The sequence below is a fragment of the Idiotropiscis lumnitzeri genome, chromosome 13 (assembly GCF_059441095.1).
Source record: "Idiotropiscis lumnitzeri isolate Australia: NSW breed Sydney's pygmy pipehorse chromosome 13, RoL_Ilum_1.0, whole genome shotgun sequence".
Taxonomy (NCBI): domain Eukaryota; kingdom Metazoa; phylum Chordata; class Actinopteri; order Syngnathiformes; family Syngnathidae; genus Idiotropiscis; species Idiotropiscis lumnitzeri.
The window spans coordinates 4779117-4799662 of NC_142403.1; the positions used below are offsets into that span (position 1 = coordinate 4779117).

General features: G+C 38.4%; 1 protein-coding gene across 3 annotated transcripts in view; it reads right to left on the reverse strand.

The window, feature by feature from the left end:
* The window catches only part of jak1 (Janus kinase 1), a 31696-nt gene extending 16626 nt beyond the window's left edge, over positions 1–15070 (reverse strand). The window contains exons 1-7 of one of the 3 annotated variants that reach the window (XM_088313944.1): positions 14804–15070; positions 14060–14191; positions 7313–7524; positions 3433–3556; positions 2868–3021; positions 1790–1953; positions 582–844 (exon numbers count right to left, since the gene is read on the reverse strand). In XM_088313944.1, coding sequence (XP_088170070.1) covers positions 582–844; positions 1790–1953; positions 2868–3021; positions 3433–3556; positions 7313–7517 — 910 coding nt within the window. In that variant the 5' untranslated portion in view covers positions 7518–7524; positions 14060–14191; positions 14804–15070. Of the gene's footprint in view, positions 1–581; positions 845–1789; positions 1954–2867; positions 3022–3432; positions 3557–7312; positions 7525–9545; positions 9827–14059; positions 14197–14803 lie in introns of those variants that run through there. The other 2 variants (XM_088313943.1, XM_088313942.1) reach the window with 2 other exon arrangements.
* Between the last annotated feature and the right edge of the window lie 5476 nt (positions 15071–20546).

Here is a 20546-nt window from a genome sequence, read left to right on the forward strand (position 1 = left end):
AGTAAATCATTTTTATTAATTTATTTTATATTAAAGCTGTTGTAGTTGAAAGACAAGTATATTTAATTTAAAAAAGCAGCATGAGTTCTAATTTTTGTTTTGCTGTTTTTCTAAACAAAAATCTATCCAAAGTAAAACCATTTAGCCACACAACCCACAAATAGTATTAGTAGTATCAATAAAATACTATCGCTACCCATCCGTACTTGTGATCCACAAGCTTTGTGACTTGTCAATAGGCATTGCGGAAAATTCCATTTGTCACCCAGCTTTCCTCATGAACTCGCCAAGGTTTTTTTTTTTACCTACTAACGGATGATCCTGTTCCTGTCTGCTCCCGTGACCTTTAGATGTAAAAGTTGAACAATTCCTCCAGATTCACACAACCCACGACATTCCCAAAGTCCCTTCTTAAGGCTTTTTCTTTTTGCCCAAATGTATTCTCTTGCCCGGTTGGGGAGTTTAGACAAGGGGATGTGGCTAATCATTTTCAGCTGTAGGGCTTTGAGACGTTTTGTGATTAAGGGTATACAAATGACTTGAGCATTGCAGTCAAAAGAACTAAAAATCTGAAAACTTACCAAAATTTCCTCCATTCATGGCATCTCCTTCTTGGGTTACACACAGTAAGGCGGGTTCCATTATTTCAATGCCGAAGCCATCAGTCAACTCCTCCAGAGTAGCCAGATACTTAATCTTCAAGTCATGCAAAGTGATTTCACTGACTGTTCTGTGATTAAATTCACTTAGGAATTTCTTGAAGACATTGTTGATGCGAATGCGGGTCAAAATGTTACGCTGTTTTATGTTTGCATCTAGCGACTCTGGAATGAATCGTCTATAGCTGGAGGAATGAAACAGACAAAAAAAGGAATCTATTAGGTATATTTTTCATTACCTAATGTGTCACCTCCTTTATCACTTCATTAAACGTTGTCTATAATGTCGCACATTATTTTTCATAAATTGTTTATTAATTCTTTGACTGCCAGCAATTTTCAAAAAAAGAGAACTGCTTGAGTGCGAGAATCTTACAGAATTTTGACAGATGTTTCAAAGCTCACAGAATATTGTGTTTTATGACTTGATAATCACCAAAATTATAATCAAAGATTAGATTCTCTTCTTTAATCACCCCCTCCAAAAAAGAAAAAAGAATTGTGATTATCACGCCACTCCCCATTTCAACTCCTCGCACTGGCGGCGTGGCAAACGGGGATCCCAAACCCTAACATTGTAAAACCTCTGGTTATACGGCACAATTAACATTTTTAAATACTACTGCATATCATGTCCCAATATGATCAGTTAGTGTCCCAGGCTCATTAAACTGGACTCAAGATGCTTATTTTCGCTCTAATCCTATATACTCTCAATAATGGCTCTTACATAGCCACACACATTCTTCCGCAGCATGCTTTTCCATCACGTGTGCCCACTCCAACCACAAATCGCAGATGAATATTCAGTATGAGGGTGGAAACGAACAGTTTCATTGGTTCACTGTGACGTGTTCGGTAATGTCATTGGTCAGATGTGATGCGATGGGTATGAGTAGATCTATTGGCAGCTTGAAGCTCATCAGTAAAGAAAATCTTAAGTGAATCACATCACATTAAAAGCCGTGGGCTTCAAAGAGTGGGAAAAAAAGTAGCAGCGTATACTGCTGTCATCTCTTGGGTAATTGAAAAAAAAATGCATTTTCTCATTTATTTTCAGGTTTCACTTCATATAGAAAATCAAATAACAAAAGAGTCAAGACATTCTTTGCTGTAAGTGGACGTCTTACTTGAGAGTTTGAGAAGCAGTGGACAGGGGCATATCCATGGTCATGGCGTAGTGGGTAATAGCTAGCACAGCCATTCCCAGACACTCATTTTCAATCTCTCGCTCTTCTGCCTCAGACAGGCATGTTCGAAGCGGTACCATACCTGTGTGAAAATCATGCTGGCCCTGGAAGATGAAAACGAAAAAAAATTTAAATTTGTAAATAGAGTAAACAGAGGAGACATGGCTTAGTAGACATTCAAATTGCATACAAAATGCATATTAATACATTAAATAAAAATAATATATATATATAAACACTTTGTATAGTAACATTATATGATTGTCATAAATATTCACAAAAATCATATCTACAATGTACAGAACTTTTATAAAAAAAATTTAAAGCGTGCTGACATTATAAGCGCCAACCATCAACTCACATAAGCCATCCTAGTTGTGATAGATAAATATACAGAAAGATGCATAGATAAAGGGACAAACAGACACACAGATGTCTCAGATTGTGGATAGACCAGATGTAGGCCACATGCCTGATTTTGACAAGCTCTACTCAGCAAGGATTATCGGTGTATTTATCTGAATTTATTTTTCTTAATAACCCATACTTCGGCTATATTCAGTACTCCGACTCTCACATCCACAAAACATGTAGTTTAAGTTCATTTGAATTTGCCAATAAGTGTGAATGTGGCCATCAGTTCAGTGGTCTTGCTTATCAAAGAGGGTGATTCACACTGTGTACATTTATTTTGGAATCCCACGGTCGTGGTTTGCTTCCTGTTTATTTTTTTTGTTTTCTGGTTCCACTGGCGTTTGATGCTTAACTGGTTAATGCCTAGAAATTATGGAAGGACATCATCGCAATGGATGGCATACCTGTTTAATCACTTAATGGAGTGGGAGTGAGTGAGTGAGTGAGTGAGTGAGTGAGTGAGTGAGTGAGCAGGAGAATGCAGCCCCCCCCCCCCCCCGCATTGATCTACTGCATACCCCCACCCACCCTTCCGGGTAACATGTGCTCTGATGCTGACACTGGTCCAGAATGTACCCCTGGAACATGCATGCACATTAAATACCTGGTAAAACAGGTAGTCAAGAGAGGCGGCATCCAGGAGTGGGGCTCCTTCTGGTGTTTTCTGTTGGCTCAGACGTCCCTTAAGTTTACTTATGCAGTGTCTCCAAACTGGAGACTCACCTTCATTGATGCCATGCCAATTTCGGAAAAAGAATCTGAGAGTCAATGTGAACAGAAAAAAAAAAGTGTTTAGTGAGGTCGCATTTGAAATGTATCTGATTGTACTGAATATTGATATCTATATCCACATAGAACTTCTAAATGTTGCCAATGAGTATTTTTTAATCATCTTTCCTTCAAAGCATTATTCCACATTGACAAAGGGGAATGACAAGTTCCATCTTTCCCAAAATGGACAGACTTGCGCATGAGATTTTCTGTACCCTAACGTTTATAAACATTGTAAGACATAATTCACAAACAGATATGTGCAATCCACCACAGGGTCATTTTCTCTTCCCATTCTGCATGACCTATGTGCATGTTTTGAGGTGTTTGCGATGATTGCCCTACAGCAGATCTCCATTAACGTTTAATGCAATGCAATGCACAGAAATCAAGCTTACCTCATGCGATAGCGTAACCGAATATTGGTCTCATCTGTGATCTTGAATTCATAGTTCGGCGGGCACCACATGCCTGTCACTTCATTGTAAAGGCCAAAGAGATTGTGGCACAATGGAGAAATGGCTGATGAAAGGAAAAGAAACAGCAAAAACAATCAAAATCATACCTTTTGTCTAGTTCATATCAAAATATCACTTCTGTTTTGACTTGAACATTATATTCACTCAACAAAAATGTAAATGCCACACTTTGTTTTTGCAGTCATTTTTCACAAGCTGAATTGAAAAAAAATTGGAAGACTTTCTAAACCACACAAAACAACTTTTCTCTCAAATACTGTTCACAAATCTGTATAAATCTTTTGTTGATGAGCACTTCTCTTTGGACGTGTGCGTAATGCAAAGACGTGCAATAAGTTTCATATGGAATTGTAGGTTTTTATCTGACTTTGACCAATCAGAAGCAACCTTAAGAGCTCATCGCCATCCAATAGGTGAAGGCATGTAGGGGCATTACTAAAACTAAATAACTTAAATTGAGCCTACTTAATTTACCACAACATAAAATGCATTTCTTTCTTTCATTAGATGACAAAAACGTAATTTGTTAACTATCGTGTTAAAATCAATATTTACAATGAACTATTTTCCGTAGGTGTAGTTATGTGGAAAAATCATCAGTTTCTGTTAACGATTCACATGACAATCAGCTAATCACATGATGGCACTTCACCATGCTTTAGTGTAGTGTGACAACACGATTTCAGTATGGTAGTTCATTAGAACACATTTAAAACACAACTGTTCTCATCAGTCATTAAACTTTTGGACAGATGAGTTTTGGCTTCCTCTAGGCAAATTGCAACCTGGCCTTTCTATTTTTCTAGCAATGAGTGGTTTGCTACTATTAGTTTAAATCTTCTGCCAATGTTAGATTGTTATTAGATTGTGATACCTTTACTCGTACCCACTGGAGGTTTTCATGATACGTTTAAGATAAACGTGAAATGTCGATTCGACCCACGTGCTTTGCGTGTGTTTGATCACAGGATACAAACATAGCTGCTTTCTTCACACCCCTCCACAATAGAGGAGAGGCACTTCCTTCTCCTCTAACAGTGCTATAACGTTGGCTATTATTGTTCTCTTGGTTCAAAGTTCATCAGCTGCAAACAAGTAAATATACTTACCTGATACGCCACCTTCCCCAATCTCAAAGCCTGTCCCTTTTTTGGCTGGTTGTGGTATACAGCACAGACCGCAATGATTATTCTGCCCTACATTGTTTTGCCACGCTAACTGCACAGTACGCCGTGTATGTGCATGTGTGTGAGATGTGGAAAATACATTCTCGACACTGATTGGCTGTGTCAACGCAATGTGTCTCTGACAGTTCACATTTACCAAGTTGAGCGACTTACCTCAAATACGTCAATCATGCCATCTGGCACAGATTCGCACCTAGCTGCACGAACTGCAGTGACATGTAATTAGATTACAAAACATGCTAAAAGTAGTCTTATGTCGCACCGCACCCAATTTAATATCAATATAAACTGCACAAAATATGCATTGATATAAACAAATAAAATAATCTATTCGCAACCCCATGTTCACCAGAGCCGCTCTCTTATGTCTACGCTGTAAACAAGCTGCACATCAACGCACAATTACTGAATACGATGTAAACCTCCCTTTTATAGCAGCACAGCGGTGATAAACGAGCACCTTAAAAAAGAAGCACATAACGGCTGATACCCGATTTAATTTACGACAGAGACAGACATGTATGAAAGCTATCTGTAGTCAGGATGCATAGGCTATCATGTGCGTCTGATGGAACGCTGAATGTGATGTCCTATTGTGGTACGCTAACATATTGAAGCGTATACTGGTGATTGTGGCGGCATTTGTCAGCGAATTCACGTGTATTAAAAACCAAAACTTATTTTTTATATACGCGTTATTGTCATAGAAACAGCAAGAGCACACGTGCTAAGTGGCGACCATGCACCGCTTGTTGCTTTTATGAACTTGGAAATCTCACTAACCAAAATACAACATTTGCCACAAGCTATGAACGGCAACACGCAACAAGAAAACATAACCTACCAAGGTCGTTACTAATTGACAGTACTAAAAAAAATATTGAAAAAAAAAGTGGGTTATGCGCGTTGATGTGGTAACAGTTGTGTTTTGCTCAACTATGTTATTTCCGAGTTTTAAAATACGCATCACACATGAGATTTCTCTCTCTCCCTTTCTCTTTTTTTTTCTAGGCACATACCACATTTTGATTGTGTAGAAGATTCAAACTAGAGAGGCAAAGCAAAACGTTTTGTATGCAGGTGAAATTAAAACAAAAATCAATTCCAATCAAATTCCAATTTCTAAGATATTTGGAATAACCCGTTTATGTGGCTTGAGTGGACAGAGCTAACCCTCACATTTAAATAACCAGAGTGAAATACTGATGCACGTATAACTTCATAACGCAATATACGTCATCTCTGCTTGTTTTTCCGCTTCCTTCCTTTCTTTCCCCATACTCAAAAAGTGTGGTGTCGTACTTACTATAGCTTTCGCTATGTTTTCTTTATCACTATTTGAGTATTTCCGTTGGGTTGTGTGCCAAACACCACACATACATACACTTCCTGTACTACAAAGCCCAAGATTCCTTGCGGTTGAGCATGCGCAGTGTGTCCCGTGCGACCAGGGTATTCCGATCGTCATGTACATAAGCAAATATTACGGTTAGAAAAGGTGTAACCCAGGGATGATATTCGGAACAGGGGGATATTTAGGTTATTGCACGTGTTTTTATGGCTTTTAAAAACCTGAATACAGCCAATATTTGGGTTTTAAATGGTTTATTGCCTTCATTAAACCAGTGTTGTTTCATCAACGATGACGATGACGAAAATATTTCGTTAACGCCCCTTTTTTTCATGACGATAACGAGACGATGACAAGCTAATCAAGGTTATTTGATGACGAAAATGTGACGTACATTAAATTTTCATTGACGAGACGGGACAAACTTGTTAGCGTGTGGTTCGTCAGACGCTCAAAATTGATGACATCCCTTCCTATTGTACGTGTCATCTGTCTTTCAAAACATTGCAATGAAGTGCAACCTATCTTTTGTTTGGGCATGCCCACCACCGGGACAGCACGCAAGGGCGCATGCGCCGCGCATGCACCGTCACACATACTGATGTCGCACGAACACGTCTGCGGCCATTCGTCTCGGCACACACACACAGACACGCTTTTATTTGACGGACCATGGCGACAGTGACACTCGCAAGGCTACTTTGCTCTGATAACCGCAAGCTGGTGCAAGTAAACAAGACATACATATATTTCATAGAGTTTGTACTTGTGCGACTGTACTATAGAACAACTTTACTACAAGTCCATGTTTTAATCTTATGTTGCTTTAAGTGAAATAAAGCCACAACAGTTGCCAAATAAAACAATGAGCATTGATTCCACTGTTACGTTATCTGTTTGTAACGCATAATCCTTAATAGTCCATCGGACAGTCTTTGCAATTGGGTGGAAATATTATAGTCCTATTTTTAACTAAAACGGACTAAACCCTTTTTGAGTTTTGGTCTAATAAATTTACAAAAATGGGACTAAAACTTCTTTTTTTGCGTTTCCGTCGACTAAAACCTTTTGGAGTTTTCGTTGACTAAAACTAGACTAAAACTATCATGAATAGGAATGACTAAATCTGACAAAAACTAATAAGCATTTTCGACCACACGACTAAGACTAAGACTAAATCTAAAATGCCTACCAAAAACAAGACTGATTTAAACATAGTCACTGAAACGGTCTTGTTATTGGGAGCTAAACAGTGACTTACAGCATTTCTTTGCAGCCTCCACACACAGATCTTCTGAAGTGTAGCAACCTTTGAAGAACTCCAGCTGATGTACATCTGGTATGTAGAAATGGATTTCCAAGCCCCAAGTGGAAGAAGGAGAAGAGGCGAGTGGGGCCCTGCTGTTGGATCTCTTCATTTTTCCACAGAGTAGCCTGCTTAACTCCATCATCCAGTGAAGTGGCATTCAGACCCTGAATTAGGATATGACAATACGAATTAAATTACGAAGGGACTAAACATACAGTATATAATAAAATGGCTTCACCAGAACCTATCGCTTAAAAATTTGTAAAATACTTCAACGAGTTTGGACTTGAGTTAAATAACAGTGGAACCTAAAAATTCAAATACGTTGTTCAATTTCGACTGTGCCTGTGATGGCAAAAATGTCAAGTTTGATGATGACCAGAGAACCAGAAATAGAACTTGCTGCAGCATATGAAAGCGATGCACACATTTGTGTCGTGGCTGCTCAGTAAGTAGGGCTGCCAAGATTACCGTATTTTCACGACCGTAAGGCACACCTAAAAGTCCCGAACTTTTCTCCAAAACGGACGCGGCGCCATATCATGCAGATCACCTTGTGTACGGACAGAGTTGCATAGATCTGTACGCATGTAACTTTCTTGCGCACTCTGCCTGACCAACAGGGAGCATTTCATGTTCACATTGCACAGTGCCCTCTGTTGGTAAAGTACAGGACTAAAAAGCACCGCAGAATTGATTGGAAAAAATACATTGTGTGAGCACTCCCGTTGGTCACGGTTTGAGACAGTCAGTTGACAACAGACCAGCATGTACGTGCAGGAGAAAGCTGAGTAAAAGGGCAGCTGCCCATGATGTCGAAGACTGTCTTATCATTAATGTTATTGCAAGCAAAAAGCAATAACCCTTTGCATTGAGTATAGTTTTGGTTTCATGTTGAAAATGCACTAAACAATTGCAGCCAAAACTTTTAAAGCCACAATATTGCCTTCAATTTATGCTGCATTTATGAACATCTTACAAATGCTCGCACAAGATGCAGAGCTTCACTGAAGGTGAATGGTGTATCATCTCATTAATTTGTACATGCATAAAGAATCAAGCCGTAAACAAATTATGGTTATAAACGAGCAGCTGCTTGCTGGTGCGACATGCCGCTTTATATTACTTATATTTTTTTTAAAGTTTTCTGTGTATGTGTTATAATGTTGTCAATGTACGTAATTTTAGTCACTTTTGTAAACTATCTTTTGTTATTTCAGCATTGCTTCTGAATTTTGTTAACTGTTGTGTTAGTAAATGTGTGTGTTGTGTTGTGTTGAGCAAATTGAGTTGCCTAGTGAAGGAAATGTATATAAATTAGCTGCCTTGCCAAATAATTCTTTGCAGATTTTGAATTATTAGCAGGACAAACATATTACCTTGAGAATATTTCAATTTCGAGTGAGTTCATTTTTGTGAATGTAATGATTTATTGTTCAGCAGTTTTATGCTGTCCTTGAAGAGCAATTAATAATTTATGCAAGGAGCCCTTTACAGTGGAAAAATAAATTACAGTATGTGATTATTTTGTTGTTTGCCTCAAACTCGTTCTTGTTGGGTTAGGAAAAAAATATATGCTGTATTATTCTTCTTATGATTTTTATTATTATAATTTATAAGAGCATTGATAAATGTATTATAAAAATGGAACATACAATTTAGGTCTGCTAATTATGAGAGGCCAAAAAATGCCAAGGCCCCTTGTTAGCCCAGTCCATCAATGCATGGGAAGGAGGTAGTGTACAATACTCCGATACTACTGCATTCAGGATTGTGCAGCTCCTAGAAACCTTTTCTTTACATGAACAGGTGCTTATGAAAAGATTACACACATATTTATGCCACAATGCTGTTAACCCAATTGTCACGTATGCAGCAGTGACATCATCTACATTGTGATCACTCACGACATCAGCGCGATCTCATATTCCAGTACGACTATTGAGAAAGTTTACGCACGGACACAAGAATATGAACTGCTAGCTAGCATTTAAACCACACTAGCTTGGTCGACATCATTTAGCCTAGCTATTCCTTAAGTCAGTACGTAAAAAGCAAGTCAAGCAAAAAAAAGCTACACTATACAACACGAAGAAAAGGGCAAATGACAGCAATGTATGCGAACGTGACATAATCGAAAATGATATATTTTTCGAATTAAACATTGAGCGATACATCCGCTTACCAACAAGCTTCTTTGCTAGACAGCTGTCAGGTTACTTCCGTTTGGTGTAAAACATTTGCGTCTCGGACCAACTAAGAAGAAAAAAACAGGAACAAAACTGTTTTTAATGGGTTTTAAAACTCATTCACCACCCATTTGACGACAGGAGAAGAAGAAAATCCAGCATCGACGGCACTTGGTTTCTTTCTGATGTTATTTTCAAAATTTCGAAGCGAAAAAGACTGTAGTTTTCCTGACAATAAAGCAGCGTCCCCTTTCCCGAAAACCACGTCGCGGCTGCGAACGCTGATTGGCTGTTCGGGTCGTCACTCACGATGACGTCATTAGCTGGTATGGACATACTGTATAAAATTACGTTTAGCACATTAATTACGCCAAGCACATTAATTCGACTCACATAATAGATGTGTTTATGTTTAGCATATTAGTATATAAGTACAGCCACAACATTATCACCACTTGCACGAGATGCACAACTAATTTTGATTAACATCATGAGAGGTTTCGTGACTGTTTATTGCTGTTTGTAGTTTGCAGTGGTGTGGAATTACTCGGAATCTTGTTGTGGCTCGTATTTTGAGACTGCCAATTATTTGGAATGAAATGGCCAGCCAAATTAAGTTTGCTGCATTATTGCGATGCTGTGTTTTACTGTATATTGATCAATAAAATAATTATCATCATACATTATATATAATAATAATTCTTAATTGTATTTAGCTGTCTGTTGTGAGGCAAGGGTTAGAGTGAGACATCCGTGTTGTACACTTACTATAGTTTCATGCTGAGGATTTCATCAGTAATGCTGTGACACGAGATTAGAAATGCGAATTAGGTACACAAACTGAGAATTTAGGTTGTAGTACATTAACTGATCCAGCTCCTTTACTTCAGTAAAAGTGCAGACACTGAAAAGTAAAAATGCATCTTTCCTGTCGTTTAAATGCATACCTGTTTCCGTAACTTAGCACAGCAAAAGAAAAGAAAACTTTTTTTTTCTTCCCTAAAACCAAGAGCAAGCAAATGAAATCAAAGATATATATTCATGGTCCATATTAAAAAATATTGAGTTAATAAGATTCACATACACATTTGAATAGACATATTTATTATAGGAACACATAGGGAAAAAAACATAATATTGCCATGTCACATATACTGTACTGACTTAATTACATTGGGAACTGAACACGCAAATGAGTGCAACAGTTTTTTAGTTGTTGTTGTTTTGCTTTTTTTTTTTTTACATACGTACTCACATTTCTCCACATGCTGCATCAAAAGACTAAATAACCATTCGGTCCGCAGTATAAGTGTCAAGTTGGCAGCCATCCTTCAGTTATCACAGTACTGTACCTTCGATGGGGACAGCATCAGCACTGTGATAACTGAACCAGGGCAGCCTGTCAAATCTAGAAGTCTCCAGGCGTCTTCAAACCATCATCAGTGGAATGATGGTTCACAAGGGCACAAAATGGGCTTTTATTTATTTATTATACACTTTACTAAGAAGTCAATACAAATAATGCCATACATGCAATAATACAAAGACTTTCTTGGCTAAGGGCTGTATGTAATATGGTTGTGCTATTAAATTAATGACTGTCATTTTCTTTAGTTCAGTGTTTCCCAAACTTTATTGAGCTACGGCACATATTCCGTATTAGAAAACACACCAACCACCACCAAACTAAATGATCACAAAAAGTATAAATAGGTGAGGCCTACTGAAATAACGACAATCACAGCTCAGCTAATCGCAGACTTATGTACACGGTGAAATCTGGACTTGTTAAACTGAACACAAAACTGATATACATGAAGGAAGACACACAAGGAGTTATTAATTTATAAATTTCAAACCGATTAAGTTAGATTTGCTAATTTGCCATAACACACCTGCTGACCTCTCACAGCACTCCAGTGTGTGGTTGGGAAACACTGCTTTAGTTTCTGGAGAGTGTGAGAGCAATGGATGTCATTGTTTTATTTTGGAGGAACCACATTTGCAATTAGAGAAAGTTTGAGAAACTGTAACAATCTCATCTCTACCGTTCGGTCAGTGCCAGGAAGGTTGGGTTTCACCTGTAGTCTATTGTACATAGCACCCGTGAGAAAGCAAGTCACGAACATTAAAAGGAAGGCATTAGATTAGCTTCATTAGACTTTAAGGGTCAAACTAGTTTCACTATTGAGAGAAACATTTAATAACTTTATCTTAGATGTATGCCAAAATAAGTGTAATTGTTGACAATATTTATATATGAGAAAAAAGAAGGCTCGAACGATGAAATGGATGTAAATCATATTCATTTTAAATAGCTTGTATGTCATTGAATAGTCTTGTAATTATGTAATTTTCAGTCAACAGAAGTGACAAAATGGTTGCCCTTGACATGGCTAAAAACGGCTGGATTTTACTGCTCAATTTATATTCCTCAAACACAATATGAATCAGAATGCCATGTTTCAACTACTGGGTCTTCATAGAACATATTCTTCGAAAGCACATTTTTTTATTTGACTTTGCCTTTAAATCATGAAATAGTTCTTTCTGTATGTAGTGATGTAGTGTTTGAAGGATTATAGTACTGTCAGCACCAAACCCTGTGACTAACTGCGAGTAATACATGGCCCCCGCAAAAGGTTTAGGATTGCCTACTGTATTAGGTGGCTCTTCCATCTTTCTGCTGCGGCTTTCTGTGGCTTTGGAAAATAAATAATGAAGGTTAAATTTGAATTTGTCTCGATGTTTTGTTCATTCATTTTTAAATGTAATTATAAATTTAAATATCATGGTGAGCTTGTGACATTAAAGTACATTAAACACGTGGCATGAAAATTAGTTGAGCCATTCGACTTAAGGTAGGTAAATCAAGGAAAAATCAGAGCTAAATTAGCTAGATTAAAAAATAAATTAAAAGACACAATAATCTAATATTATATTGACTATGTTTCTATGTGTGTGCATAGTTTCATAGATTTTGACAAATGTTTAAACCATCAAGATCAGCGTTATTTTTCTTAGCAGACAATGCATCCCTACAACAATAGAGTTTGACGAAATAAAAAGATTTACTTTTTGCTTTTATATCATCATTTGAAACCTCCAAACTTCAAGACAATCGGATAATATCTCTAGGAGGAGTTCTTTAAAATATGACGTAAAAAAAAAAGTGGAAAAATGTGGTCATATTTGAAAGAAACTTTAAAATGGTGGACTTCCTGTTAAGTTTAGCATATGGCTCCAAGAGAATTTTTGGAGGCCTTGGGCTGTTACTTATGCCTTACCGGGAATAACGAGGTAGAAGTGGTCAACCGGATTAGAAAAAATGCAGCTGTGTTGATGTTGGTAACAACTATGGAATGGCAATAAAAACGTGATAAGGCAAACTAAAAGGTCAAGTCAAGCTAGCCGTCACAGCACCACGCAAGACAACTTCAAAATAAAAGTCTACAAAAGCTATTGTATTGGCATCAATGTATTATTTGGTAAGCTTTTATTTTGAAGTTAGCCTTTGCATTGTTGGCTTGTTATATTTTGAGGCTATTTGCTGCTTCCTTGACACAGGAAGCATCATTTTTTTTTGTTTTGTTTTTTTGAGGTACCGAATTACTAAATGAGTCGTATGAGTATCACAAAGTGCAAGAGAAAAATACGACAAGAGAGGGTACAGTGGAATCATGTGAAGTCCTGGTATGTCGTAAAAAGTCCCGGTATGTTAGAGGCTAAAATTGAAAAGTGCTGGTACGGGTTAAATGGGTTGAAGGGTAAAATGCTTAATACTAAATTGTTACAAGATCATCATAATCTTTAAAATTATAATTATATTTTACAAACGAATGAACTACAAAATAAAATCACATCTAAATTAAATATTCATTATTTATTTTCCAAAGTCACAGAATGCCACAAACAGAAGGATCAAAGAGACACAAGTGGCTCTGGAGTCGCAGGTTGCCTACCCTGGATTAACCCATCATGTTGCTGATGTCACACACCAGAACACACAACCTTTAATGAAGCAGCTCAGGAGCACAGTTGTGACTTCCGCTTGTCCCAACATACAGTAATTAAAATGAATAATAATAAAAAATGAAAAAATACCTAATTTCCTTCCATTTTTACTACTATTATTTCATACAATGCATACACTTGATTAAAACCCCCTAATAAAAATTGTGGTGGATTTTGGGGGCTGAAAAAGATTTTCAGAGTAAATTGAGTTACGAGTTCGGTCATACTAATGAACAAATTAAACTAATAAGTCGAGGTACCATTGTATTTTAGTTATGATGCACCCGAGCATCTACGCGTGCACATGATTGCATATGCACGTCACAATCCAAAAGAAATTTTTTTATTCCTTGTGTAGAAAAATACTGAATTTCCAAAAAAAATGCTTTGTTTTTTTTCCCACTGCAGAGGGCTCACAATGCATAATTCCACCCCCCCAAAAAAATTATTGGTCATTCTTGTTCCTGCTAGGGAACGGTAGAGACTAAATTCATACCAGTTGCAGAGGGCGAGTGACGTCAGACTTGTTATGATACTCGTCGCAGGCTCCGCCCCCTACCGGTGGCGTCTGTAGTACGTGGCGGCTCCACCTCCTCCTCCTTCTCCTCCTCCTCTTCGGTCCAACCCTCTGCACTTCATGTAAACAACTCCATTAACCCCGCAGCTCAATCCAACGACAGACACACTATGTTCATGCGTGGGGAGAATGGCGATAATGTGCCACAAAAACACGGACAAACGTGTTGCCACATAAATATCTGTTGTCAACACCAACTGTCTAATTTGATGTCAATAAAACTGGTCGTGGCGTTTACCTCACAGTGATCTAGTCATTTTTTTTCATATATAAAAACTGGAGCGTTGCGACATAAGTAAACTGGTATCACGCGCAATAACAACCATAAGGACGTCGATAATATGACAAAAGTACCTTTGATTTTTACACTTTTAAACAAAGAAAAGTAAAGCAAAACTGCGACAGTATTTACGGTATTGCATATAGATTTTCATAGCGGGGATAAATGGTTTTATAAAAGGAAAAAGTGCAATAATGATTCGCAATAGTGTGCAGCCAAATGTTGACGCCCAACATTGCACGCACACATACATGCACACAGGCGCGCACACACCCCTTTCTCAACAAAAACAAACAGATTGCTTCAAGATCCTATTATGAGCTTTTAATATTATGAACACCACGAAAGCTTCGGTAGATAATAATATCATATGGCTCACTTACCTGCTTTCCGCCCGTTTAGCGCCTCGTGTTTACATGAATATTTTTAATGACGCAGCAAGAGCACACGGAGCAACGTGATTGTCGCCATTTTTTGTTGTTATTGAATTCTCCAAAGCCATGTGACAAGATGATCACGGTTTTAAAAATAGACTTCCGATTGCGGAAAGGAGAATTGAGGAGGGGAAAAAAGGTTTCAAATGAGCCGGAAGCAGGTTGATGCTCCGACTTGTTTTGGATTAGTCTGCTTACAGACTGAAGGCGTGAGCAATATTTGACAGCTCAGGGACGGAGCTCCACGGCTTGCAACAAGTACTACATGTACATCATTCCTCTTGTGGAGAGCACTGACAGAAATTAGAATGTTCCTCAGCTGGATCTGCTGAGGTCTGAAAAATAAAGCTTTCCTATCTCTTCGGAATTCTGTCAACTTGTGGCGGATCCTAACTTTACCAAACTGCAATTTTTTCATCAAATCCGAAGATTTGACTGCAAATCTCTTCCATGTGTCAACCACAATTGCAAAAATATAAATATAGGCCTATTGTGTAGTAGGCCTAGAAATTATTCCAGAAATTGAATATGTTTTAGGCACCTGCATCTTCGGAAAAACAGGTTATTTTCTAAATTAAAAAAAAGACTAATCCAGTCAGCCATCCACAATTGACATTTTATGAACTACTTTATTTGTCATAGAAGCGGTACAGATAATGGATTTATTTGTCATATTTATTTTTGCTGTGGTTGGAGTGCAACCCTGTTTCATACTGAAGTACCCGAAAAACAAAATAATAATAAAAACTCTGCTGAATACATTTTTTTACAATTGAATAAAGCCAATTGCATTTTATTTCAATACTAGGTTAATTTATTTTTCATGTAATTACAATAACAGGCTCGCAAATCACTGTTAATGTTATTCTTTCGCCTCTATGCTAACTGATCATGAGCAGACTTTGCTAAAAACATTTTTTGACATTAATGTCTTTTCTAATAATATTAGGGTTGCATTGATTTAGTGAAACTTACAGTCGACAACAGTCAGCATATCATCATGTAGTGGTACATTTGCCTGAGTTGTGTGCGGGCAGCGTGGGTTGGGTTCCCACTCGGTGACGGTGTCTATGTCTGCCCTGCGACTGGCTGGCGACCAGTTCAGGGTGTAGTGCGCTTTTCGCCCGTAGTCAGCTGATATAGACTCCAGCACCTTCCCGCTACCCTGTACAGCAGGGGTCCTCAATCCTGTTCCTCGAGGGCCGGTGTCCTGCAGGTTTTCCATCTCTCCCTGCTGCAACACAGCTGATTCAAATGATCAGATAATCAGCAAGGTCTGCAGAAGCTAGATAACGATCGCTCAGGTGTGTTGCACCAGGGAGAGGTGGAAAACGGGCAGGACACCGGCCCTCAAGGAACAGGCTTGAAGACCCCTGTTGTACAGAATAGGTGGTGTGGATAATGACATGCAATATAAACAAAATCATACCAATTTAAAGAATCTAATTTTTTTTTTATTGTGATTATTTGATCGGATTGACAATATTTAGGAATCTCTTTTAGATTACATTTTACTCTACATGACATGAGATCATATGCTATTTGTGCATGCATGGATTATTCAACATATCACGTGCTTTGTGGAGGGGTGGATGTCCTACAATTCTTTATGTATTCATTTACTGTCATCAAACTAAATATTCGTTCGTTAGCAACATCTTTGCGATGCAAAACCACATTTATGATTTCACTGTCGTCAATATACAAAGAGTAAGTTGGAAAAAAAAACAAAATCGTTGGCGTTGGCCACAGGATGTGAAGTGTCATAAATTTTTTCATTTATTCTTGGTCCGTGTAAATGAATCACTTTAAAGGAAATCACATTCTGTCATGATTCAGGTGTCAGAAGGGCACAATTCTAAGCACTTACCAACATTTAAGACCCAAATTACAGTACATGATCTGTGAAACTTTATTTACTTATCCCAACATTCTATATATTATTTATTTATTTTTGTCAAATCTGATTTCAGCCTTCTGCCCATCCACATTGTCATATAAGACGCTTGTCGTAAGTAACTGGATGGCGATCGACTGCCAATAAAGACGGACATTGACAGGTTGACAAGTCAGTCATGTTTACTTTGATACTTTCTCGCACTTACAATGCTGGTTCTTAGCTAATTATAGTGCTCCTATTGGAGGCTCTCGGTACTACACATGACATCTTGCTTGCGTTTAAGCCAATGTATCCCGTTTCTCTTCAAGACATTCCCTTGAACTGTGTGTACAACGTAGGAGTGAGGCAGACTGTGATTACTTTGAACAACTGCTGGCGGCCACGTACTGCCAACTTTGACTCGGATGGTTTCTGCTCCCACTTGTCCAGGAAGGTCCTTTGCTTCTGGGTGATAATATTTTTCAATGCTTTTGTTTTCGCTGCCTTTTCTCCAGCTGTTTGTGAACACTTTTGTGTCCGTTTTTAACAGAGTAGCACCGGTTGGTAGTTTGGTTTTCAGATGTCTACTCATTAGCAACTGTGCAGGTGATAGTTTCACGCGATCAATCTGTGTTTCTATATTCAAGGAGTGTAACGCATGGGTCACCTTGGCTTTCTCTTGCTTACTTGAGGAGCGTTTGCACTGACTGGATCGCTTTCACTTTGTCCATTAAGCTGTGGAAACCCAGGGCTTGAAGTGCCATGCTTAAACTCTCAAGATTTTGCAAACTGGGCAAACAATTCACTTGCAAACTGGGGACCATTGTCAGACATGACTGTATTTGGGATTCCATGTTGAGTTAACAAGGATTTCTGGGCAGTGATCACATGTTTACTTGCTATCTGTGGAAGTTGTTGTGGAAGCTATCTGTGGAATTTCAAGTGGTAATCTACAAATAGCAGGTCAAAATTGACCAAATCAAGTCCAACTTTTGACCAAGCTCTGTCTGGTATTTCATGACATGTCTGTGGTTCTCTGACAATGATGCGTTTGTATGTGTTGCAAATGGAAAATCTCATCACAGTGTCCTCAATTTGCTTTGACATACCTGGCTTAAATAGATTGTCTCTCTCTCTTTCTTTGTATTTAAAAATGCCAAGATGGGCTTCATCCACCTTCTGTAACATATCAGCTCTCATGGTGGATGGAATAATTAGCTAAGCATTCTTGAACAACAGTCCTCCCGAGGGAACAATTTCTTCTTTGAATGTGCTGTAGTTTCTTAATTCAGGGGAAACTTTTTTCACGTCTTCGGGCCACCGACAGTTACTGTTAGTATACCATTGTGCGCATAAAGACAAAATATAAAAGATAAAAATAAAAGGAGCGGGTAAAGGGTAGTCCAGAACTTTTCAAAAGGGAAGGAAATTATCAAATGGCAGTGCTTTGTCCTTCCAGGGTCCACTATCCAAACGACGCCAGAGTTAATTTTTTTTTGTTTTGAACGTAATGTGAAAGTAGTGCATGTAGAGAAATGGAAGAACCTGCAGCTTTTCTATCATCAGATTGAATCTAACTTTTACCCTGTTCCTTGGACTGATCAATGTGCAATCATGAACCTGGAAGTATAAATGACACCTAGGAGGGTCACATCCTGCAGAGGGCAGGCCTTTGCTCATGGTATCCTGCCAGAGGTCGACTAGCGCATTTGAATCTGTAACGTTCACAGTAGTTGACTGTATGCATTGTACAGTAGTTACAGTTACTGATTAAAATGCAGTCAGTCATGTGACAGAATCACTTAAACGCTAAATTTGATTGATTTCATCGATATTCACCAGCCTTCACTGGTGTTAAAAAAATAAAATATTTTTATTTTATATGATTTTGTTTTGTTTTTTTAGTTCTCATGTTGCCTGGTGAAAGGCTTTATGTGTAGTCATTGATGCTCATGAGACGCTTGTTTTGCTGAACTTTACTTCAAGTGGATCAGTTTCATAAATACATTATCTGTCTACAATTTATTAAATTGTTGCACGAGTCGGCGATACCTGCTTTCATGAAAATACGCATACGCTGAGAAATTATGTAGACATAAACTTGGGTATGTACAATCACAATCCAACCCCCCCATCATTCTCCAGTGTTGTGTCACGTCCATCCATTTTGTCTACATTGGCCTAAAACGTGATTGCTGTGGCCGCAGAGAACCTAATGTAAACATGTACCTTTGTACTGTTTTGGGGGCGAGGGGGGGACTACAGTACATGACTCATTAGATGTGACCATGGGAAGCTCTAGGGTAAGTCTTAACTTCTAATTTTTCATATACAGTGAACCCTCGGTTATCGCGGTTGATGGGGACCGAGACCACCCGCGAAAACTGAAAATCCGCGAAGTAGCGGCGCACCTTCAAAAATGCTTAAAAAAATAAATAAATAAATAAAAAAAAAAAAAAAATATATATATATATATATATATATATATATATATATATACGGGTAGAGAGAGAGAGAGTGAAATTCAAGTTATAACAAAAAAAAACCTAATTATTATTAAAACTTATTATTATTTTATTCCCCAGCCATTATTTTTGTATTTATTCAATTACTTCTTTTTGTATTTATTTAATTACTTCGACTTTTACCTGCTGGTACGCCGTCCGGTGTGCCCTGTGAAATGAAAGGTGGCATTCTTCATTTATTTATTTATTCATTTATTCATTCATAACTGACAGCCTCGCGCTCCGCTCATGCCCGGGCGGAAGGTGTTCCTCTTCGGCTTAACTACCACGCACGCCGGCCGGTCTCCTCCGGAGCTCTCGCACGGGCCCGAACGGAGCGAAATGTCGCCCCGCTAGTGCCCGGGCGGAAGTTGTTCCTCTTCGGCTTAACTACCACGCACGCCGGCCGGTCTCCTCCGGAGCTCTGGTACGGTCCGAACCGCGCGAAACGTCACCCCAAATCGTGCCCGGGGGAACGTGCTCTTCTTTGTCCACTCTCCTCTTCGCCCACGCTCTTCTTCGGCGCACGCCGGCCGTCTAACCGCTCCAGCGCCCCGTCGTGCCGCTCGGCGAAACTACAATGCCCCCGAATATTTTTTAGACCCGCGAAGCACTGAACCCGCGAAAGGTGAACCGCGAAGTAGCGAGGGTTCACTGTATTGTCAAGGTTCAATTGAAAATAGATTGCAAACCAAAAGCAACTATGACCTGTTACTCATATCAGAAAAAGGCAACGTCAGTTACTTTTTTATTTCATGGCCATGTTGTTCTTGACCAGTTAGCTATCACAGTTTCCATATAGCTACTGTTGAGCAACAACTTTATCTTGAGCACTGATTTACAACCCTTTTATTTGGAACCATGTATTGTAATTAGAGTAAAATTAAAATCACTATTTCAATAACTGAACTTAAACGATTTTATTCATCAATATTTGTTATATGTCCCCCATGCAGGTGCTGGGATATTTAAAAGGGTTGTCACAAACTCAGAAAAAAATAGATGATACAACATATAAAATATCCCATTACAAAGTGTAGTGCTGATGGTTGATTTGGCCAAATGTTTGAGCTTGAAATCATAACATAAAAATATAAAATAAGTGGTCTTTTGTTTATTAAAAAAAATAGTGCCTAAATTGCATCTCACGACGTAGTCAAGTGTCCGCCAAAGTGCCTTCTGCTGGAACAAGTGAGTTATTGCGCGTGGCAATGGACAAAATGCAAAGTTAATGAACAAATAGCACGTTTAAACAAATTCCCACAGCAATATTTTTTTTTTTTGTCAATAAAAAAAAGGATACGCACAT